The sequence below is a fragment of the Lynx rufus genome, unplaced genomic scaffold (assembly GCF_022079265.1).
Source record: "Lynx rufus isolate CCGP_SWC_20201006 ecotype Redwood Valley unplaced genomic scaffold, mLynRuf1.p SCAF_16, whole genome shotgun sequence".
Lineage (NCBI taxonomy): Eukaryota > Metazoa > Chordata > Mammalia > Carnivora > Felidae > Lynx > Lynx rufus.
In genome coordinates, this window is record NW_025814830.1 from 21,227,925 (window position 1) to 21,252,236 (window position 24,312).

A 24,312-nucleotide genomic window follows, 5' to 3' on the forward strand; every position below is an offset into this window, starting at 1 on the left:
TTGGGAAATACTCTGTATACCTAGTTTATATTAGAGGGTTGGTAACTTTTAAGGCCAGGTGTTTATGCATATCTTTTCACCTGGTTTTCTGGGAAGAAATAATTGCATCAGAGACTTTACTATTTTAGGTAAAGGGATCATGGGAGTGTATATTAATATGAGTAATTTTTAGAATAACTGTAAGTGGGCAGAGGCTGGTGTTGCTTTCTGGGGTCTGAAATGTGTGAAAATTGGTGAGCTCTTGGAAGATGGGGGATGAAAAATAGAAACTCCCTGTGATGGCCATATATCTTGTCTGGACCACACTCTGACCACTTGGGCTGAAAGGTGTCAAAATGGACTGGGATATTAAACCAGGCCTCTGGGTTCTAAGATGGAAACCCAGCTCAAGATTGCAATTGGGTCATAGAACTGTAAAGTCCAGGGGTGAAGGAGCACACCTGAATCAGCATCATTGTCATAGGAACCTCGGTCCATTTCCCAGGTCTCAGTTGGAGTCCTTCTCAGGAAGGATCTGTCCTTGGTGTGACCTTCAGCAGCTCCAGCCATGGCCCACCAGCTGAGCAAACTCAGCAGAGAGCCTCACCCATAGTTTTAACAAAAATTCCAGGCCAGACTCTCTTTGGCCCAGCTTAGGTCATCTGCCCATTCCTGCACCAGTCAAATCACCAAGACTGTGGCCAGGTCTGTGTCCCTTGGCCCTGCTGGAGTGCAAAGAGAAGCAGTTCCCCATAGAATAGCTGAGCTCTGTCACTCAAAGGAGGGAAGGACACTGGGCAAACAAAGCAACAGATTTTCTCTTTGGGTTGTGGGAAATTTCCTTTGGCCTGGCCTCTGGTGAGAGGCACTTGGAAGACCTCTCTCCAGCCTTCTGTGTCAAAGCCATCTCTTCTATGAGGTGGTCTCATATCTCCTCCTGCTGGGCACAGCTGTGCCTTGGCCCTCTAAAGCCATTTATGACTGTCCCTTCTACAACACTGTATGTATTTGTCCACCCATTGGCTTAGAGGCATGTTCTGAGTGACTCCCAGACACTGGAGAGAAATAAGCTCTGTCCTTATCCTCAGGGTTGTGTTGCACACATCAGTGGAATTATTTACATATAGTGTGTCTGTTCCCTCTATTGAGCTGCAGGCTTTCTGAGGCCCTGGTCCTTGTTTACTTCCTTTTTGCACTCTCCTTGGCATTATATGCACATGGTTTTGATATTCTTGCTGCTCAAATCTTTGCTTGCATTCTAACAGGATAGTTTGTGGGATCAGAGGCATGGAAGGGCAAGCCCAGTAGGGTTTGCAGGCAGAGTCAGCCCCCTGGGGAGCCAGCACCTGGCTGTCAGTGGGAAGAGTAGTTGGTTCCTTGTAGAATCCCGGGCTGTCTCCTTTCCAGAATCCCAGAACCCTGAACTTCAGAGGAAGCCTGGTTTGGTGCTTGCTTGGCAAGAAAAAGCTGGACCTTTCACAAAGGAATTGAGCTTTAGTAAAATAATTGGTTCATTGCTTAGATAGTTCAAAGCCAAGATCCTGGCTGAATCATACTGTGCTCTTATAAGATATATCTATTTTTTTCCATACATGTCCTTGATATTTTCACACAGAGAAGACTATAGGTATTTTTATTTTTAACAAAAAGGTAACGTATTCTATGTATATAAATAGTACCTATGCATACATATACACATACGTATATGTACACATATAACTATATGTGATATGCATAGAGACACATACACATACGTCTTTAAAAATGCTGTTTCTTTACTAAGTCAGTAAGTATTCTGATTTACTGGGATTCTGGGTGTTTTTCCGGAAGGTATGTGAGCACCGCTGATACCCCTAGTGCCACACCCATAGCAGGTCTCAGGAAACACTGGGGAAAGTTTCCATTTCCATCTTGCTGCATTTGTTTCTTCCCCATCTAAGCCCATGGCATTTCTGGTGAACTGGTAGAGTAATATTTTGCTATTTGTGCTCATTTCTGTTAAACGGGTGCTGATTATTTCCATTGTTTGTGTTGAGTCAAGTGCTCAAGGGTAGACCTTAAAAGGGAAGACTGCTGAGTGTTCTCCATCATCATCAGTGATACATACATAACTCCCACATGGCCACGAACAGGAGACACCAGAGCTGGCACACAGGCTTGTTCATTTTGTGCTTACTTTGCAAATATTTACCGAGCACCTGCTGAGTATGGGCTTTGAGGATACCCGATGAGCCATACAGACCATGTCCCTGCCTCATGGAACTTGTGTGTGCCTCTCTGGGAAGTTGTGATAACTGTCCATCAGCCAGTGTGATTCTCTTCATTGGTTGCTGTTGGTGTGTGGTAAGGGGGGCTCAGAGATGATTGATTTAACCCCTTCCTGCTCCTTAAGACACTATCCTCCAACACAAACATACCCCACCACCCACCCACACACACCTCTCATAAGAATAACAAGAAAGTTGAGTGTGAAACACTTCTCCCTCCACATACCTGGCATAAGTGAGTCAGACAATGGGGCTGAGACTTGGGAGTCCCTAGAGGTTGACTACACCCTATTAGGCACAGCAACTAGGGTGGTCCCTAAGGGTCATGCAGGAACATGATTCTGGGTGGGATTCTTGTCCTAGGGACAATTTAAACAGCATTACAAACTGCATTCTGGTTTTGTTGGGGATTTTTTAGGTCAGGTCCAAAGCAGAAAGTGCATAGAAGATGTGATTCACTTTGCCTGGGAAGAGAAGCTCTTTCTTATGGCTGATGAGGTAAGAGTTGCCCAGCTCTCTCCTCTGTGAGGAGTGAGGCTGAGCTTTCTCTTCCAGGGGGAGGGAGCCAGGCCTGACTGTTCTGTACCACAGGGAAATTTCTAGGTGTTGGAGGAGTGATTCTAACCAAGGAGGAGGATGTTAACAACCTGTGAAACTGTGACCTAAATCATCCCTCTATTCGGTTGGATTCTTGATTATAAATTTCAGAAAGTTAACCCAAACCACTTTAAACTTTAAAAGAGGGGCATCTGGGTGGCTCAGTAGGTTAAGCATGTGACTCTTGATTTTGGCTCAGGTCATGATCTCAGGGTTTGTGAGATAGACCCCTGCATTGGGCTTTATGCTGATAGTGGAGCCTGCTTTGGATTCTTTCCCTCCCTCTCTGCCACCGCTCCCCCCCGCCCCTCACCTTCCTGCCTGGTCATGCTCTCTCTCTCTCTCAGAATAAATAAACTTGAAAAACAACAGTGGGGTGTAGGTGTGGGGCTAAGTTCAGGGACACAAACCATATCCCTCAGATTCACTCTCCTTCCACTTAGGCCTCACAACATTGCTATCTTCCCAGCCTAGAAAGAGAATTTCTTCCTGGTGATTCTAGCAAAAGTCTCAGAGTTGAGCCTGAATCACACAGCTTGGGTCACACACCCACTGCTGAACCAATCACTGTGGCTGATGGTTGCAATATGCACATTGACCAGGCCCCATACAAGGGGCAAGCTGTCTTCCCTAAGAGCAGGGAGCAGTGTTCCCCGAGGGGAAATCAGGGGACTCTCAGGAAGGGAGAGTGGATGCTGGGTGGACATAATGCTGTGTTCCTATGCCTCCTGTGCTTCCATATCTACCATCTCATTTAGTCCTCACTGCAGCCTGTGAAGGGAGGTGGGGAAATTTTAATTAATTTCATGGTTGCCACTCCTTGAACCCCAGTTCTGGAGCCAAGGCTCCCCATTTTTTTCTTGCTTTGCAAGGAAGAAACTCAAGGCCTGTCAGATTCTATTTCACTTCTTCATTTCTGCACGATTCTGGTTAGTGGTAGCTTCTAGCACCCTGGTTTCGTTTCTTTGCTCATTAGCACCCCCCCACACACACACACACATAACTTACCCACTAAATTGTTGCCATGATTAGTAGATGGGCTAAAAATCTTCCTTTCTCTCTCTCTTTTTTAAATTCCAGTAGAGTTAACATACAGGGTTATATTTGTGTCAGGTGTTAAAAATCTTCATTTCTAAAGGAGAGAAGGGGCAGCAGAGTGACTTTGTGCACTAAACTCCTCCCCTTGAGGTCCAGGAAGAGGAGGGCATAAGAAAGTTCATCTCCAAGGGCAGAGGAAGGTGCTTGCCTGCTGAGTGTGGACTGTGTGGACAGGGAAAAACAAAGCATGTGTGGGTGCCATTCATGTCTACAGTCTAGTGGGAAAGCTAGCAGTGAAATGAATAGAAAAACAGTAGTTCCAAAGGGGGTTGGTGTCGTAAAAAGCCAGGAGAGCAACACGTTCAGCTCTTCAAGTATGGAGGTCAGAGGATAGCTCCATGAACTGCTTCAATTATTTTTTTTAAACTTTTTAAATTTTTATTTTTGAGAGAGAGAGAGAGAGAGAGCGAGCGAGCAGGGGAGGGGCAGAGAGAGGGAGACACAGAATCTGAAGCAGTCTCCAGGCTCTGAGCTGTCAGCACAGAGCCTGACATGGGGCTCGAACTTCTGAACAGTAAGATCATGACCTGAGCCAGTCAGACGCTTCACCGACTGAGCCACAGAGGTGCCCCTGAACTGCTTTCATTATTAATCTTATGGAAAGAAGTAAACATTCAGGGAGGAAACTTGCTTGGGCAAGTAGGAGTCCTGACATTGTCACTGGTCAGATGAGGTAGAAAGGAGATCTGAAAGTTGGGTGGAGGTGAGTGTGGGTGAATGGGAGAAATCAAGTGGGCATACAACTCAAAGCTTTTCTCCTTGCGTGTTCTACAAGGTTCCTTTGGGCACATCTGCCTTATTCCTGGAATGGGCTTTGTAGCACACAGCCTGACTGCAGGTTGACCCTGAGCACCTGTGCCCTTCCTACATGGGCTCAGGCCTCTTGGGGAATATGGGTGACTGTCCCTGTGTCCCTGTTCCCCCAGGTGTACCAGGACAATGTGTACTCTCCGGACTGCAAATTCCACTCCTTTAAGAAGGTGCTTTATGAGATGGGGCCTGAGTACTCCAGCAACGTGGAGCTCGCCTCCTTCCACTCTACCTCCAAGGGCTACATGGGCGAGTATGTTGGCCCCCACCTTCCTCCCACTGCCTCTGGGCCTGCCCCATACCAGATCCCCTCTGCCCTGCCCCACACTCAACCTGGACAGAGAAGGCCGCCTTTATCTATGGCCTCTGCTGACCTTAGAATCAGGAGACAGGCCACATCTCCCCAAGGGGAAGCCCTGTGATGTGAGGACAGCAGGACAGCCTTGTGCAGAGGCTCATATAAAATAAGGTCATGCTTGAAAGAAATCTGACTGCAATAAACAATGCAAATGAAAGCAGGACCTACAGCAGCTTCCAACACTAGTGTTTTCTGCCAGCCCGGTTACTGTTGCTCCAACATTGACTGAAATCTGAGGGGCCGGAGAAGGCAGGTTGAGTGGACAGATGGCGTCAGGGCCAAGCTGTATGTGTACCTCACCCTAGCACTGGGGCCAGAGAGTCCACTTCAATCCTGTATTTGTTCATTCAGCTAATACTTTTTGATGACCTGCTCTGAGTCCAATACTGATTTCGGCACTGAGGATACAGCAGTGAGCAAACCACAGCAGTCCCTGCCCTAACAGCTTATGTTCTAGTGAAGAGAGAGGCAGTAGACAAATGAATAAAATCATGTGTCAAGTGGACAAAAATAGAGAAGAAATGGGAATGCGGGTGGTGGGGGTAGAGTCATTGAGGAGGAAAGAGGGAGCTATGCAGGTATCTGAGGGAGGAACTTTCTAAGATGAGAGAATAGCATGTGTGAAGGCCCTGAGGCATGCCTGGAATATTCAAGGAGTAGCAAGGAAACTGGAAAAGAGTAAGTGAGGGGGAAAGTAGCAGACATGGAGGCCAAAGAAGTCATAAGAGACCAGATCATCTGGGCTACTTAGGTTATTTTTTACTTTTACTCAGAGTGAGATGGGATCTGTTGGAGGATTATAGCAGAGGCATGAACTCACCTGACTTAAGTTTTACTGGACACTGTCTGGTTGCTGTCTGGTGAGGGCAGGAACAGAGACTAGTCAAGAGGCTGTTATAGCCAGGCAAGGTATATATATGACCGTGGGCCAGGATCGAGATGGGGAGAAGACGCTGAATCCTGGATATATTTGAAGGTAGAGTGGACAGGAGTGGCTTGATGGAGAAGATGATTGTGAGACAGAGGAATCAAGAATGATTCCCAGGCTTTTTATTCAAACAACAGGAAGGATGAAGTAGCTAGCCATCAATGGATGAGGAAGGCTGTGGGTGAAGTAGGTTTGGGGGAAAGATTGGGAGTTGGGTTTTTGACGTGTTGAATTTGCAAATGCTCATTGCATGTCCAGATGGAGATGGATGTGTGAGTCCCCAGCTCAGGGCTGATAGCCAGCTGATTTAAGTTTGGGAGGTTCAGTGAATGAGTTGTTAGATCTCTGAACCTGGACATCTCACAAGGAGCAAGGTAGACCCTAGGTAGACCAGGGACTGGTTTAGGCCCTCACTGCTCAGAAGCTGGGGGAGAAGAGGAGGAACCTGCAGAAGAGAATGAGAAGGAAAGACTAGTGAGTTTACAGCTAAGGGCATTCATCCACCAACTTTGTGGGGGTTCTTTTATGCGCCAGCTGTCAGGTTCTCCCTTGTTAAGCTGAAGGCCGATGGAACCATGAAGCTTGGAGGAATATTTTGGCCAGGTCGATGGAGCTGCATCATGGGGATGATTACCCAGCTGGCTTTATTTGATGTAGGCAGAGGTTAATTTATGCTGGTCTTTCTGGTCTATACCAATAGCAGTGCTTTATCTCTGCTAGACTTTTGTGTGCTATGTAGCTCTTTTCCTAAACAAGTCTGTTCTCTATTAAGTCTTTTTTCAAACTCAGGTGTTTTTATCACATACTTAGTCGTGTCTCCATCTGTGTTATTGATTATTGTTTTTAACAGTCTGCTGGATGTTGGTATCCTGAGTTATGACCTGTAGTCTTCAGATCCTGATTACCTGGGATTAGACTGCTCTTCTCAACTTGGTTTTCTGCTCATCAGCAGAGGATTAAGCAGAAAGTTGTTTCTTTCAGCCTTTGTTATGGGAAACCTTTCTGCAATACTAGAATTTATCTTCTTGCCTTGGAAAGTCCAGTCAAGAGATGAGATGGGAACTGGCCTTTGCCAGTTCAGTTCTGCAGCCTAATTCCAGTGGCATTTTATTGAGTGTTTCACTGTGTCAGGTCTTCTGAGGTTGATGGTGTGGAGTATACAGAGGAAGGTAAGACTAGGTACCCACCTCAGGGAGTCTGCATTTCTGCAGTCTTAGTTTGAACGTTATCTATCACAGTCCAGGGAAGGAGGTACAGCTCCAGAAAGTGTGACTGCTGGGGCAGATTCAGGTTCGAAAGTTTTTGTGTTTTTTTTGTTTTTTTTTTTTTTTAACTCATTGCAGATTTCATCTTACTTTCCTGTGATTTCAGTCTATATCAAATATCTATATCAGGATCCTAGGGGTGATAAGTAATGGAAACTAAACTTGAACTGACTTTCACCAAAGAGGTTTTTTAAAAAAAATTAATATCAGTAAAAAGTCTAGGAATCTTAAAGATGTCAGTAGGACTCTGTCCCTGATTTCTTGCTTTGTCTCATTGTCTTTCTCAGCTCTGCTCTCCTGTAGGTTAGCTTTGTTTTCAGAAAGCAGAAAGTTCCAGCAAAAGTCCTCAGACTATGTTCATAAGCTCCAGTGAATCAGGTACCTAGCCCTGGAGCCTGTGCAGGCTTGAATCATGTGCCCCTTTAGAACAGGGGCTAGTGTATTAGTTAGGACTCAGGCTAAGTGGCTTTAACAAAGAGGCCCAAAAATATAGTGGCTAAAACAAGTGGATCTCTCTTTGACATAACAGACCAAAGGTAGGGGAAGTCCAGGACAGGCTGTGCTCCACGAGGTCATTCAAGGACTAGGCTGGTAGGACGGCTCTGCCATATCAACATGTGGCATCCATCTCTGGCACTGAGGCTGCTGCTCCAGTGTCTCATTTCTCAGGAAATGGGGGAAAAGAAGGAAAAAGAAGAGAGCATACTTTTTTCTTGTAAGGAAGTGATGTGGAATTTGCTCGTGTCACTTCCGTTCACCTTCCATTGGGAAGAACTTGGCCACATCTGACCACTCAGCATTAGGAATGGGGATGATTACAGAACATTCTGGCTGACCGGATTGCATTTAGTTGAGGCCTCTCTGTGACTGGTGGGTCCTCTCCCCATCTTCAACCTGCAGGTGTGGCTACCGAGGAGGCTACATGGAGGTGATCAACCTGCACCCTGAGATCAAAGGACAGCTGGTGAAGCTGCTCTCTGTGCGACTGTGCCCGCCAGTGTCCGGGCAGGCTGCCATGGACATCGTTGTGAACCCCCCAGTGCCTGGAGAGGAGTCCTTTGAGCTGTTCCACAGGGTGAGTTGCTGTGTTCTGTAGCCCATCTGCATCCCTGCCACAACAAGGGTCATGGGTATTCATGGTGTATTCAGGATCACCATGGCCAGCCTCTCTCCACACCTCTGATGGGTGCTCGTGGTTCCTCTTGATGCCTAAACCACCCCATAAGGTTCAGTGTGAAAATGTAGTTGGGCTGTGTTCTGAAGTGGAGGACTGTCCATGCATGTGGGTGGGGGACCCCTACCCCTTCATCCCCTGTGAGCACCATAGATGGGCAGGCATCCCTGGAGGATTCTGTTACTAAACTAAGAAGGAGAAAAGGATGGGCGTGGCATTGGTTCTAGACCATAGGCCTGCCTTTGGCCCAACCAGATGTTCTCACAGCTCAAAGTAATCCAGTTAGACCCTTTCCATTCATTGCAAGTGACAAAAACCCGACTTTAACTAGTCTACACACAAAGGAATTTATGGGGCATGTAACCAAACAGTCAGTTCCCAGCCATTCTAGGGTCACATTTTTTTTTAATTGTGGTAAAATACACAGAACATAAAATTTACCATTTTAATCATTTTTCACTGAACATAAAACACACTCACATTGTTGTGCACCCATCACTACCATCGATCTCCAGAACCTTTTCCTCATCCCAAACTGAAACTCTATACCTGTTAAACACTAACTCCCCATTTCTCTGTCCCACCCCCCCCAGCCCCTGGTGACTAACCTCTGTTCTACTTTCTGTCTCTATGAACATGACGACTCTAGGTACTTCATCTAAGTGGAACCATACAGTATTTGTCTTTTGTGACTGGTTTATTTCACTCAGCATAATGTCCTCAAGGTACATCTGTGTTGTAGCATGTGTTAGACTGGGCTTCCTTTGGAAGGCTGAGTAATATTCCACTGTGTGTGTAGACCGTGTTTCCTTCATTATCAGGCCACAGCTTCCATCCCCTGTTCCAACAGTACTTGCAGAAGTCCTGGACTGACACATGTGCACCTCTGAGCCAGCCAGTGATTTGCTTTGCCTGAGTCACATGCCCTATGCATACCACATGGATTGAAAGTGGCCCCCCAAAATGAAGTGGTTGGGCCATCTCCTAGAAGCATGTTCTAGGGCTCTCTATCCAGGGCCAGGTCCACTCAGACCGCTGGGCAGGGACGAGGTTTTCTCATTTTGAGAAATAACCTCCCTCCTGGTAAGAGAATAGAAGCCATGACACAAGTTACCCAGGACCTACCTTTTTCCCAGAACTCCCTGCACTTATGGGCCTCAGGGCCCACAATAGCCTTTTGGGCTGAGCACCCAGAGAAGTTCCTGCAGAGGAATGTGTCACCCACCTCCTTGATTTGCTGTGTTCCTGCACACACAGGCTCGCTTTTTACCAGGCCACCCCATTCCCCCCCGCCCCCGTGTTGAAGGGACAGTTTCCAGTAGCTAGAGCCATTCCATGATGCCCAGAGGTGCTGACTCTTGTTTTCTGTGTCTCATCAGGAGAAAGAGTCTGTCCTGGGTAATCTGGCCAAAAAGGCTAAGCTGACAGAAGACCTGTTTAACCAAGTCCCAGGAATTCACTGCAACCCCTTGCAGGGAGCTATGTATGCCTTTCCTCGGATCTTCATCCCCAGCAAAGCCGTGGAAGCAGCTCAGGTTTGGGGTGCTGGGCCGGGGCTCACTGGATTCGCTTGGAATTGCTGGGTTGGGGGTTGGCTCTTGCCTTGGGAAGCAAAAGTGCTGGTTCTGGAGGCTCGGAATTTTTCAGACCCCTCGGCCAGATGGTGCTTATAGCATAAAGATGATGGGCCCCGGAGGCCCAGCCCTGCAGCATGCTGTGGTGAAGGGGCAGAGATGAGGTCAGCCCTAGGCGAGTGGTGCTGATCTGGGCTCTGTTACCTCCAGTGTTCTGAAGGCAGGTGCCCAAGCGTGACATGATGCATTTAAAACTGAACCCACGCTGGGGAAGCAGTGACAGCCGTCTCTTCTGCGCAGTGACTGCCCTAGAGCAGCACTTCTCAGTCCTTGAATGTCAACACAAAATCACCTAGGGACCTTGTTAAAATGCCAGTGATGGTTCAGGAAGTCTGTGAAGGGGCCGAGATTCTGTGTTTGCAACAAGTTTTCAGGCCGTGCCATAGACATCTGCCTACTTTAAGGATCAGAAGCCAGAGCAGTGTTTCTGAAAGTGTTGTCCTTGTGTCCCTTAAACCTCCTCAATACCTTGTTAAACATTCAGAATCTGGGCCCTCCCCCACTCACTCAGACCTGCTGAGTCAGAATCCCTGGTGCCCGAGAAGCCATTTAACAGGTACCCCAGGTTGTAAAAACCAAGGTGCAAGAAGCACTATGAACACAGCCCCCAAGCTGCTGTTCCCTAAAAGTCCCCCTGGGCACAGACCTCAGGGCCATGTTGTCAGAGGTTATGCAGCTTGGCATATATATAGGGGACCACCATCAAAGCTTGTGGAGATACTGCCTGGCTGTGGGGCACAAAGGAAAGAGACTCTCAGTCCTGGGCAGAGAGCGAAGTACCACAGCCCATGGCCATCCTCAAGTAGCCCGCAGGCCCCAGCTTCTAGCAGTTTCCAGTGTCCCACCCTGGTCCTTGCAGGGAGGGTGGATGAGCCCTGTCACGGGAAAGAACCTACCGTTTCCATTGTATTTGACTTTGAGTGTTCAGTGGTGTGTTTGTGCAGTGCAAAGCCGTAAATGAACTCTCAGTCCTGCCCTGCTCCCACAGGCCCATAAAATGGCCCCCGACATGTTCTACTGCATGAAGCTCCTTGAGGAGACTGGCATCTGTGTTGTACCTGGCAGCGGCTTCGGGCAGAGGGAAGGCACCTACCACTTCAGGTACTGCTGCCTCTCTGTGCCAGGGGACTGGTCCCAAGTTTGTCTTGGAAAAGACAACCTGTGTTATCATAGAACACAGGCTGGCTTCAGACACTGAGGTGTGTGCAGCCCCAGACTCACTGTGGCAAACCACCCGCCCTGCCCACTCCCATTCTGTCCTGTTGCAGAGCTAAGCCAAGACCTGGGTCTGGGGATTAAGGAAAACTATGGGTAGATTCCAAGGTCATCTCCTTGACCACTCTGTCCCCCCCTCCATTGCCTCCATCTGTCACATACTATTCGAAGTGTCCCCAGTGGGGTGTTTTCTTCTTTATTTCCATGTCCTTTTCCAACTCCATGATAGCAGCTTGCAGTACCCAGGTGCTCAGTAGCTTATCCAAAAGTCTGCAGAGACGCCACATCTAAAACAATGGAATTGGTTTCACTTACTATGACACATTTCACAGGGTGTGCCAACTCTGCCTCTGTGTGGATGGCAACCCCAGGAGCAGAGCAGGCTGGAGCAGCTCAGCCCAGGTTTCCCCACTGAAGCCAGTTCTAACAGAACAGCATCTTCTCCACGCTTGGTGCTCTCAGATGGCTCCTGCAGCAGATGCTAAAAAAAGAAATGTCATGAGCTTAGTTAGCACCTGGAGCCAAGTCCTGACTCAGGTTGTGGGCAGTGTGCCCTGGATGGACAAACGTGTCTGGTTGGCCTTTCTACCCTAGTGAGGTCCACCTTGGCAGTTCATGGCTCATTCAAAAAAAAGGTTAAATCGAGAGGGCTGACTTTAAGGTGGTGAAGCAAACCAAAAGTATTAGAGGAAGTATTAGTTACTATGGCAACTTGGGCATTCTTTTGGAGGGAGAGTTGTAACTGGAGGTTCTCACTGTAAGAGAGATTTTTTTTTTTTTTTTTTTTTTTTTTTTTTGAGAGAGAGAGAGAGAGAGCAAGCAGGGGAGGAGCAGAGAGAGGGAGACAAGAGAATCCCAAGCAGGCTCCACACTGTCAGCACAGAGCCCAATATGGGGCTTGAATTCACTAACCTGAGCCAAAATCAAGAGTCAGATGCTTAACCTACTGAGCCACCCAGGCACCCCAAAAGAGAAATTTTAAAAAGGCCCACCTACCAGGAAGAACATCTTGCTCTGTATCTGCAGGAAACACCAAGTCATGCTCTAGAGGAAGTTGTATACACAGGTCAGAATGTTGCGTGGGCCTTCTGTGATAATGGGTGGACGTGTTAGTGAGATTAAATGCTGCTGGCATCTTACTGCTTTTGGTCATACATGTTACTTGAGTTAAAAGTAAATGTACAAATTCGGGCAGGAGGTGGTTCAACAAGTCAACAAGTTCCAGGTTTTGTCCAGGGGCTGGTGTTATCACAGTGGACAAGACAAGCCTTCTGCCTCCCACACTGTTTGCCCACATTGTCACAACTGCAACTGAAGGAGGGAGCTTCCAGGTTCATTCCTCTCCTCTTTTCCAAAACAACTTATGTCCAGGCTGATGCTATCTTCTTTCCTGACAGAATGACCATCCTCCCTCCGGTGGAGAAGCTGAAAACAGTTCTACAGAAGGTGAAGGACTTTCACATAAAGTTTCTGGAGAAGTACGCATGAGGATTGCTCGGGCCCAAAGGGAGACCCAGTTGTCAGGCCTTCCTCCTGATGGCCCGCCCACACCAGACGGAACTTGCCTTCCCCAGCGACTCTGCCTCAGGCCTCACAAAGGCCACTGGTGGCTTTTGTTGTCATTTTGCCCCAAGAGACTTCTTTCTTTGTGCCTTGATGTTGGGAGCACTTCTCTTCTGAGCAAATGTGAATTGGGGATATCTCAGAAGCCCTGTTTTTGTTTGTTTGTTTGTTTTTTGTTTTTTTAAGCAACCAAAGTAGAGGGGACTTGCTCAGCACATGTGGCCGGTGTTCTCTGAATCCATTATTGTGCTATTGGAGAGGCTATTTGGGGTTTAAAACAACCAGGGTATGTATGTTGGGTGACATGTTTCAGATCTGAAGAAACAAGAAGGTGCTGGGAAATGTATGATAATCATGGCAAGAAGTGGAAATCCTAAACTCACCACCGTGATCTGTGAAATAAAACCATTAGCGGTGTGAAAATCTAGTTCTTCAAACAGGAGAGCCTGGAAGTCCACTAGAGGCTCAGAGAGGGCCCACCATTCTGGCTTGTAGGCAGACAGCCTATCTCTCAGACAAGAATGGTGAAAGCAGTCACATGTGGGTTGGACTAGATGCCAGGCTAGGTTGTGACAGGTACTGGGGGCAATGGCCAAGTCAAAGCGTTCTGCAGGGGAAGAGTGGGTGCAAGCCAGGCTCCAAGTTGAACCAGGTCTCCACTTGGGAGCGCACATCAGGTAGTGAGGACTCTGCAACAGGTAATTGGTAATGAGGTAACAGGTAATGAGGGCTTTGGGGGTGAAACGTTCCCTTAAGCATGCTTAGGTTGGGACCCCCATCTGGGAGGTCTCCCTGGACTTCAGGGACACAGGGTACAGCCTGTCCCAGTCGCATGGAGGCATTCTGCCTTCTGATGTGTGGATCCATCCTGCCCTTAGCCAATAGCTGTTTTCTACCAAGGGCTTGATTTCCACACATCGCCCTCTGTTGGTGACAGCAGGGACAAGGAAACACTGAAGATGTCCACAAATGAGGGAGGGGCATCCTCAAGGACTTGACCAATCAAGCCCCCTCCCCCTCCCCCAAACAATCCCCTCCTGTAGTGTCTGTTGTTTCAAATCAAATTCAGTCCATTTCCTAGCTGATAACTGGTCAAAGTGCCTGGTAGCTTGGCTGCTGTGGGCGAGTGCATGTAATTGGATTCGAAGTTTATAAAAGTATTTTAACTTAATGCCAAGCGTTTTGCCTCACGTTTGCTGCTGGCTCCCCTCCCAGACTCTGCAGACTGTGCTGTAGCATCAGTCATGTCTCCAGCCAGGGGAGTATCCTCCACCAGGCCTGCTGCTTCCCTGGCATTAGCAAACCTGGGTCAGGGCCTGACCCACACTTTGAAAACAAGTGGGTGCCATGGGAGCAGCAGGCTTATCTGAGAGCCCCTTCATTAAGAGACCCTTCCTACCATTGGCCTTCCCCAGTGGGCAGTGAGGGAAGCCAAGGCCAGCTATAGAGCCTGGGGGCCCAGCAAGTCCCAAATTGGAATCAAAGGAGCTGGAGAGACAAAAATGAAGAGAAGTGAACTTTGAAGGCAGCCTCCTATGCTGTAATTTCCACGCTTGGGCCCGTGCAGGGGAATATGATAGAACACTACAGACTGCCCCTACTTGCTAACATTACAGTTCCTGTGAAGAAAGTAGCCACAATCTACAGTAACAAAGGGAATGTTTGGGAACTTTTCCTTCCTTAAAAATTGAGAAAATTGCACTTGTGCTTGTTGGATGGCACATCAACCAGAATGTGTCCCAGAGTTGTGAGGTTTCTGGTGGAGAGGTTACATAGTAGAAGCTAGTCTATTTTTTATATTTTTGTAACAATTGCTTTTTTCATGAGGGGATGAGGGGGTTAGTATTTGTAGTCTTAACGAGTCTAGTAGTTTTTTATAAATCTCTTCAGATTATAAATAACATAAAAACTTTGCAACGTTTACATGATTTTTTAAAAGATGCTGTATGCACTTGGTTTGCTTTTAAAATAAAAATGTAATAGGTCAGCTGGTTTAGGAGGTTAACTTCATTCAGGGTAGGATTGCTGATCATGATAGATTTGATTTTTTACAGACTTTATTCTGGCATCTTGTTTGGGTACCGCCAGAGAAAGTCATTTGTCATTTGGGGTCGCACTTAAATCTACACCTGCAAAGTTTTTTGTTGTTCATCTAGGTCCACACATGAGGAATGCCAGACTGTACCTCTGGTGGTTGATCACCTCGTACCCTGAGGCCCAGCATGTTGCTGTCCCAGTGTTGTGTGATTTTGCAGGAAGAGCTGACAGGCCTGCCTGTCCCTGTTTCCCAATTTAGATTCTCATAGGCATCTCCTGACAAAGGTACTTAATGATAGCTCTGCTGGAAATTTCTAAACAATAAAATACATGTCCAAAATGGTGATGGTGTTTAACTTTCCTTGTAGTTTAAAAGTCAAACAGATATCACTAATTATACATCTTCACTCTTTGTAATTTAATGGTCCTAGCACTAGAATGAACATTTTCCTCAAATACTACAAACTTCTCTCACAATTTCTCAGCTTCCGTTTCCTTTTAGGTGTCAATCCTCAGGACCCTGAGCTGCTTTTTGTTGCTTGAGGTAGGAAAACATAGATTCTTGAAATGGGATGTTGTTAAAATGAATACAGACCTTGGCTGTCTGGTGGAATCAGAATGAACATCCTCTTCACAGTGGTCAGGAGAAGCTCGAGAAGCACAGCAAGGTCAGTGGAGGAAAGGAGTCATTGATACAAGGGATTTCATTTCTTTTCCCTAGGCTTTCCCAGGTCTACATCAGTTTTGATGTGTGGTTTTGAATTCAAAACTATTTTTCACTCAAAACTAAAATTTCTATGTTTTTATTAAAAAAGAATTGGAGGGGTGCCTGGGTGGCTCAGGGCGGCTCAGTCAGTTGAGCATCCGACTCTTAGTTTCAGCTCAGGTCATGATCTCCCAGTTCGTGGGATCGGGTCCCAAGCTGAGAGTATGGAGCCTGCTTGGGATTCTCTCGCTCCCTCTCTGCCCCTCACCCCCTTATTTATCTATTTAAATAAACATAAAAGAATTGGAAAATGGAAAAAAGTAGGATTCTTTCAGTTGGAAGAAAGGGAAACCTACTCAGAATAGCCTGAAGTAGGAAAGAGGAATTTATTGAAGTCCTGGAGGGAAGCTGGCTTAGGTTCTCCTTCCTGTTCACTTTGTTAAATGCAAAGCCTGTCTTGTCCAGCTCCACGTTGAAAAATCCCAAGGAAGGACTTTGATTGGCTACCTTTGTCCGTGTCCTTCCCTGAATCAGTCTCTGTGGTCCAGAGTGATTTGGCTGGCCCTGTGCTTGCTGGTGAGGCAAAGAGGGGCTTAGAGTCACCAGCCCCATCAGAGCCATTGGAGGAGCTGCTCTCTGTAGGATAGGGGACTTCATTTACTATATGTGGCTCTTTAGAGAGGACTGGGGGAGAGAATGGTGTGTTTAGGGTGTGTTGAGGGTCCTTACTGGTTGATAACCAAGGGAACTAGAGATGTTCTCTGCATCTTCCCTCATCATTCATTTACATGGAAACATATACAACTTGCCTGGAGACTAAACTTTGTGTAGCTATTATACAGAGAGTTTATTAAATAGGGGTTCAGGGCGCCTGGGTGGCGCAGTCGGTTAAGCGTCCGACTTCAGCCAGGTCACGATCTCGCGGTCCGGGAGTTCGAGCCCCGCGTCAGGCTCTGGGCTGATGGCTCAGAGCCTGGAGCCTGTTTCCGATTCTGTGTCTCCCTCTCTCTCTGCCCCTCCCCCGTTCATGCTCTGTCTCTCTCTGTCCCAAAAATAAATAAACGTTGAAAAAAAATTAAAAAAAAAAAAAAAGAAAAGAAAAAGAAAAGACTTATTATTCAACATTATTTTTGGTATGGTTTGCTGTAACACACCTAGAAAGCTGTCAGCAAATGTTTGATAAGTACTATGAACCATGGACTTCTAGGAAACAGGGAGTCAAAGCTAATAAAATATCACCGTCCTCAAAAAGCCATATGTGCAATGGCCACCAGACAGTTGAGTACTCAAATTCAATCCACCTAGTGTGCTGGGCTTAAAAGAAGCATGTGGGTCAGGCATAGGAGAAGGGGATGATGCTGTTCTCTACCAATTTAAGGATTGGTACTTTCTGAGAACCAGATATCTTTGGCTTTCATCCTGCCCCCAAGCCAGGAGACACCCCTCTCCCTAAGAAACAAAGAACATGGAATTTACTGCCACTGCTCAGCTCTCTTCCTTAAGAGGCACAGGTCATCTAGAGTTTCTTATTAAAATTTCATTCTCCCACTTAAAAAACCATACTGATGTTTTTTGTCTCCCCAATTTCATCTGCCTTTCTTCTGAATGCACATAATGCGGCATCCCCTTGAAGTCCTTTTGAAGATATGAAATGTTGAAGATTTTAAAGATATTAAAGATTTTGAAGATATTTAAACATCCAGAATCCTAGTGATAACTGACAAGTTCAGACCACAAAAGTATGCATTCCACAAAAGTGTAAAACTCAAAAAATAATCTGATTAGCAAAGTAAACATGTTTGTGTGGAAAAGTTAGAAAAGAAAGAAAAGTTCAGAAAACTTGAAATCCCCTAACCAAAGTTAATTAGAAGCCTAACATTCTGGGAGATTTCCTTACTGTCCTTTTCTTGAGAGAATATATATATATATATTCATTTTAAAATTTACATCCAAGTTAGCATATAGTGCAACAATGATTTCAGGAGTAGATTCCTTAATGCCCCTTACCCATTTAGCCCATCCACACACACACAAACCCCTCCAGCTACCCTCAGTTTGTTCTCCATATTGAAGAGTCTCTTATATTTTGTCCTCCTCCCTGTTTTTATATTATTTTTGTTTCCCTTCTCTTGTGTTCATCTGTTCTGTGTCTTAAAGTCCTCATATGAGTGAAGTCATATGTCTTTCTCTAACTTCGCTTAGCATAATACCCTGTAGCTCCATCCACATAGTTGCAAATGGCAAGATTTCATTCTTTTTGATTGCCAAGTAATACTCCACTGTATATATACCACATCTTCCTTATTCATTCATCCATCAATGGACATTTGGGCTCTTCCATACGTTGGCTATTGTTGATAGTGCTGTTATAAACATTGGAGTGCATGTGTCCCTTCGAAACAGCACACCTGTATCCCGTGGATAAATACCTAGTAGTGCTATTACTGGGTCATAAGGTAGTTCTATTTTTAATTTTTTCAGGAACATCCATACTGTTTTTCAGAGTGGCTGCACCAGCTTGCATTCCCACCAGCAGTGCAAAAGAGATCCTCTTTCTCTGCATCCTCGCCAACTTCTGTTGTTGCCTGAGTTGTTAATGTTAGCCATTCTGACAGGTGTGAGGTGGTTCCTGAGAATATTTTTAATGTGGTTGAGGTGTGTATGTGTGTGTGTGGTTTGAATCCTGTTTACTCCCTCAGCATCACAACATGCTAATAAAGGTGCCTGATGAGCAATTTGGATGGTCACCTTACCAATTCTGTGGAGGATCCCATCATTTAGTTAACTGTACTCTTAAGCATTTAGATTGTATATTGTTCTTGGTTTTTAAAAATAATGCTGCATAACTAGCATCCTCACATTAAGAGGGTATCACACCTCCCTTGCCCTTGTATTTAGGCTTCTTGTGGAACATTCTTAGGATTCAGTGTTTGCCATGAGTTTCAAGGGCTTCCTCCCAAGGGCAGAGTCCAGAGTAGGGTAGACCATGGTGCACACCTAGGCTCTAGCTCTTACCAGTTGTGGGATCATTGTGCCCCTGTTCCCATCTGTAAAGTAGAGCTAATAATACCAACTCATGGAGTAATAGGATAATTATGAGGATTAAATGGGGGGAAATTGTGTGTATGTGTGTGATTTAGCATATTTCCTGGCAAGTAGCCTCACTTATTGAGCATTTTCCATGATTATCTCCAGTTTAGAGTGGTGCTGATATGACCTATGTTTGATAATGTTGAAATTGAGTGGGACAATATGCCAGATACAATATGAAAATGACAGAATCAGTGAGGACCATTTGCCAAAACTTCTGAACATATTCTATGAGGCAGAGTACACTGGTTAGTTATTTTTTTGTCTGTGGTAACTTTTTTTTTTTTAGTCATGGTTTCTGAAATAAAAATGCCTTGAGTCCAGTTACACTGGAGTCTTTATAAGGTAAGTCCAATTTAAAAATCACTTTTTACAACTGGACATTGTAACTGGACATTTGTTTTTGGTGTGGGTCCATCTTGACTGGCTGATGCCAGTTAAGAACTGAAACTACTGGGCTCCTTGGCATTTACATGGGGTTGTGCCCTCCCTCAAAGGACCTCTGTGGGCCTTTATTCCTTTGTGGTTAAGGTAAACTGCTGTTTGCCATTGCTGACTTAAAACTTCAAAACAGGGTGCCCCCAATCTTTTGAGTCAGCATCATAGGACACACATTGGGTGCCAAAACCCCACTCAAGGGTACAGAGTATGTAAGTTAGGGTTTTTCTGGTCACACATGACAGAAGAACAGACCTGACAAGTTAAGAACTGGTATACAAAGGTAAGAGAAAGGTACATTTCTCAGCTTCCCTTTCTTCTATATATGGCTACAAATTCAATGGGACATAAATAGCGTCACGTGGTAACTGCTGGAAACTTCCCTTAGCAGAAGGCTACCTCCCCTTTGTCCCTTTTCTTCCTTGTGCTCTCCTCTAGCTGCTTGGAATCTAGCTGTAATGGGTGGCATCTGAGCCATGACAACAAGGACAACATGTATGTACATAGTGAACACTGTGAGACTTAGCTATTATTTCTGCTGTTGTGTTACTCCACCCTAATCTGAAGACACAATCTATTGGGCTTTCAGAAACATCTGCCTGGAGTTTAGCTTGATTGTCCCATCTTGTTACCCACTAGGGCAGCTTAATAAGTGTTAGCAACATTCACAGATATGTTAGAGCTTCTTGTCATTCATGCCGGGTACAGTGCTCAGTAATGGGAACACAGCAGTGAATAAGACATGGTCCCATGATTTATAAGCTTAATAATGACCCATGCTAGTAAGAGTGGGGATACATATTGGTAGGAGTGTGAATTTGTACAACCTTTTGGAAGGGCAACGTGGCACTGTCAATGGTAAACATATATATGCCTACTATAGGAACCAAGACAGTATGGTGTTACTGAAAGGACAGACAAAAGAACAGAATAGAGTCTAGATATAGACTCATACATTTGTCACTGTAGCATAAAAAAAGACCACACACTCACATATGTACATATATATCTTTGATACACTTGTATTGACAAAATAACTCTTGATACAAAGCAATACAAGGAGAGGTGCCTGGGTGGCTCAGTTGGTTAAGCATTCAGCTTCAGCTCAGGTCATGATCTCACGGTTCATGAGTTCAAGCCCTGCATCTGGCTCTCTGCTGTCAGCATGGAAGATCCTCTGTCTCCCTCTCTGTCTGCCTGCCCCCCCCACTTGCACACGCATGCTGTCTCTCAAAAATGAGTAAACATTAAAAGAAGACAAAGCTGGGGCGCCTGGGTGGCTCAGTCGGTTAAGCGTCCGACTTCGGCTCAGGTCATGATCTCACGGTGAGATCGAGCCCCGCGTCGGGCTCTGTGCTGACAGCTCAGAGCCTGGAGCCTGTTTCAGTCTGTGTCTCCCTCTCTCTCTGACCCTCCCCTGTTCATGCTCTGTCTCTCCCTGTCTCAAAAATAAATAAAATGTTAAAAAAAAAATTAAAAAAAAAAAGAAGACAAAGCAATACAATGGGAAAGAAAAGTCTCTTCAACAAATGGTACAGACCTAAAATGTGAGCTAAACTATAAATCTTCTAGAAGAAAACAGAACACCTTTGCCACTTTGAGGTAGATAAATATTTCTTAGGACAGAAAGGCACAAATCATAAAAGAAAAAATTGATAAATTGAACAACATCAAAATAAAAACTTCTGTTTTTTAAAGAACACCATTAAGAAATGAAAAAGCAAGGCTCAGAGAGAGAGAAGACATTCTCAGAACATAAATCTCATAAAGGACTTGTATTAAGACTATATAAAGAACTTTAAAACGTCAGTAACAAGACAAACAACCCTATTAAAAACCAAAGGAAAGACTTGAACAGACATTTAACAAAAGGAAATATACAAATGGCCAATAAGCACATGGAAAAATGTTCAATATCATCGGTGCTCAAAAAGAATGCAAATTAAAAGTACTAAGATACCACTGGAATGGCTAAAATGAAAAAGAATGACAGTATCAAATGTCAGGGAGGTGGAGTGATCAAAATCTTGATCATGGGAGTGAAAAATAATCCAATCACTTTGGAAAACTGGTAGCTTCCTAACAAAGTTAAACCTACATCTACTCTATGACCCAGCAATGCCAATCCTAGATGGGAATTCATCCAAGAGAAATAAAAACACATGTCCTCGAAAGCATTGTATGAAAAGGCTTTGTTTGGGATTCTCCTCCCTACACTGTGGCCTAAAACCTTTTGCTAGGCAGAAAGCTGGGGCACCCTGCAACTTGCTCCATTTGTTTCTCATCTCTCAAAGAACACTATCTTGTGCTGCCTGTTGTTTAATACCTCGCCTATTGTTTTGTAGGGGTTTTTTCTCCAATTTTTTAGTTGATTAAGGTAGTCGGGTAAGTCCAGTCCCTGTTACTCCATCATGGCCTGGAACAAAGTTCTGTTCCATGTCTTCATAGAGCTGTGGGTTACACCACTGTATTCATTTGTCAAAACATATAGAACTGTCCACTTATGACCTGTGTATTCCACTGTATGTAAATTATAACCCAACAGACTTAATTGGGGCAGGGGGAATGCATATGTTCCTTGATCTAAAAATTCTACCTGTAGGAATGTATCCTAGAACATTTCCCACATGTGAAAGATACATGTACAGGGATGTTCTAGGCAGCATTGTTGGCCATAGCAAAAGGGGTGGGAAGACCTAAGTATCCATTAATAACGAATTTGTGTATCTCTTCAAAGGAATACCATGTAACTGTTAAACCAGTTTAAACTGTTAAACATCTATATCTACTAACATGAAAAGTCATTCAAGATACGCTATTTTTTTTTTTTTTTAGAGCGAGAGCACGAGCAGAGGAGGGGTAGAGGGAGAGAGAGAATCCCAAGCAGGCTCCACGCTCAATGCAGAGGCTGATGCAGGGCTTGATCCTACACCCCTGAGCTGAAATCAAGAGTCAGACAGACGTTCAACTGACTGAGCCACCCAGGTACCTCAAGATACACTATTAACTAGGATTAGCAATTGCACTTGCCACATGTAGTATAGTGATGGACGTCTGCAGTATTGTCTGATCAGACTCACCCCATCTATTTCCTGGGAATATTCTTCCCTCCCCCAAGTAAGGGAGCTGCTCTTAGGTAAACCTGCCAAACCCTTGGTCTTTGGATGAGCAGTAAGTCCATTCCCAGGATTTTCTAACTTGAAACAGAGTCTAACTCTCCAAAAACTGAAATTATTAAAACAAATAAATAAAAACAAAAACAACCCATGAAACTCGAACTCCAAAGACAACATGGATCTTGTTTCATGGAGGAAAAGGGATTTTCAGCCAAACTGACATTCGTAGAAAACCAGAGATGAGAGTCTATGGCCCAAAAGCTTAGCAACATCCCTGAACTTCTGATTTCTTATATTTTAAGGGTCAGTAAACCCTCCCTTTTGTCAAAATTAGCTGGAGTTGTTTCTACTACTTTGAGACAAACTACATCTCAGTATATACAGAGGGATTATATATATGTGGACTATAGATGCTCAAACTACTCAGCCTGATTTTTAGCAAAGAGAGCTGGGAGAAGGAAATGGTGTGACTAAAGCCATCCACAACTGTTGCCAGTTTTGTCAGAAGTGAAGCTGGGTCTGGTTTCGGCTGTTTAAAAGTAGATTGTGTGGAATTTTTTTTATTATTGAAGTATAGTTGACATACCATATTATGAGTTTCAGATGTTCAACAGTGATTTGACAGTTCTATACATTATGCATTGCTCACTGCAATCAACATAGTTATCAGTTACTATTTGTAGTTACCAGTAACACATAAAGTTATTATAATATTATTAATGATATTCCCTATGCAGTACTTTTCATCATCATGATTTATTTAATTTATAACTGGAAGTTTATGCTTCTTAATCCCTTCACCTATTTCACTTATTCCACTATCCTCTCTCCTCTGACAACACCAGTTTGTTCTCTGCATATGAGTCTATTTCTGCTTTTTGTTTGTTCATTTGTTCTGTTTTTTTAGATTCCACATGTAAGTGAAATCATATGGTATTTGTCTTTCTCTGTCTGACTTAGTTCACTTAGCATAATACCCTCTTGGTCCATCTATGTTTTTGCGAATGGTAAGATCTCATCGTTTACTGTGGCTGAGTGATATTCCATTATATATATATATTCCATATATGTGATATTCCACATATACACACGCACACACACAGTAAAACCTTGGTTTGCAAGTATAATTAATTCTTTCTGGAAACATGTTGTAATCCAAAGCATTTGTATATCAAAGCGAATTTCAAGAACCATTGGCTCAGTTGTGATCAGGTAATGGTCAGCATCATGTACTATTCATATTCCAAGACATAGCTCATTTATCAAGTTAAAATTTATTAGAAATATTTGCTTCTCTTGCAGAACACTCACAGAACAAGTTACTAACAATACATAGTTTTACTGTGTGTGTGTGTGTGTGTGTGTGTGTATGTGTGTGGTGTATTTATCACATCTTCTTTATCCATTCATATGTGGATGGACACTTAGGTTGCTTCCAAATCTTGGTTGTTGTAAATAATGCTGCAGTAAACATAGGAGTGCATACATCTTTTCAAATTAGTGTTTTTGTTTTCATTGGGTAAATACCCAAAAGTGGAATTACTGGCTTGTATTTTGAGCAGAGAACAGGAACCTACTGGGTAACCTTGAGATAGAACCGTACCTACATAGTATCTGTTATGGGAATCAGTCTCTCTCACTTTCTCCCTCACTGTCTCTCTTGATTTACATCTCTCAGGCTCTGCATCTCTCTTACAGACAAGGGATTTTCCCCTATAATGCTATTATTCTGTCCTAAATACTTAAGGAGAAAATTCTTAAGAAGTCTGAAGCATCATTACACTGCTAAAAAGTTGCAAGCCTTTATTTGTCTTTACAGCACTGCTGTATCCATCAGATTTAGTATTTAATTGCTTAATGTAATCAGTGTGTTTCTGAGGGGGGAAAATGTGTAAACCAAAGAATTTTTCTTTTTTTTTTTTTTTAAATATTTATTTATTTTTGAGAGGGAGGGCAGGGGCAGAGAGAGAGGAAGACAGAATCTGAAGCAGGTTCCAAGTTGTCATCACTGAGCCTAATGCAGGCTCGAACTCACAA

The 24,312-nt window shown here is 44.5% G+C and overlaps 1 protein-coding gene across 1 annotated transcript in view; it reads left to right on the forward strand.

The window, feature by feature from the left end:
• The window catches only part of GPT2 (glutamic--pyruvic transaminase 2), a 34,077-nt gene extending 18,809 nt beyond the window's left edge, over positions 1–15,268 (forward strand). The window contains exons 7-12 of the mRNA XM_047078343.1: positions 2,665–2,744; positions 4,868–5,004; positions 8,203–8,377; positions 9,856–10,011; positions 11,099–11,211; positions 12,723–15,268. Coding sequence (XP_046934299.1) covers positions 2,665–2,744; positions 4,868–5,004; positions 8,203–8,377; positions 9,856–10,011; positions 11,099–11,211; positions 12,723–12,813 — 752 coding nt within the window. The 3' untranslated portion in view covers positions 12,814–15,268. The remainder of the gene's footprint in view (positions 1–2,664; positions 2,745–4,867; positions 5,005–8,202; positions 8,378–9,855; positions 10,012–11,098; positions 11,212–12,722) is intronic.
• Positions 15,269–24,312: the final 9,044 nt, after the last annotated feature.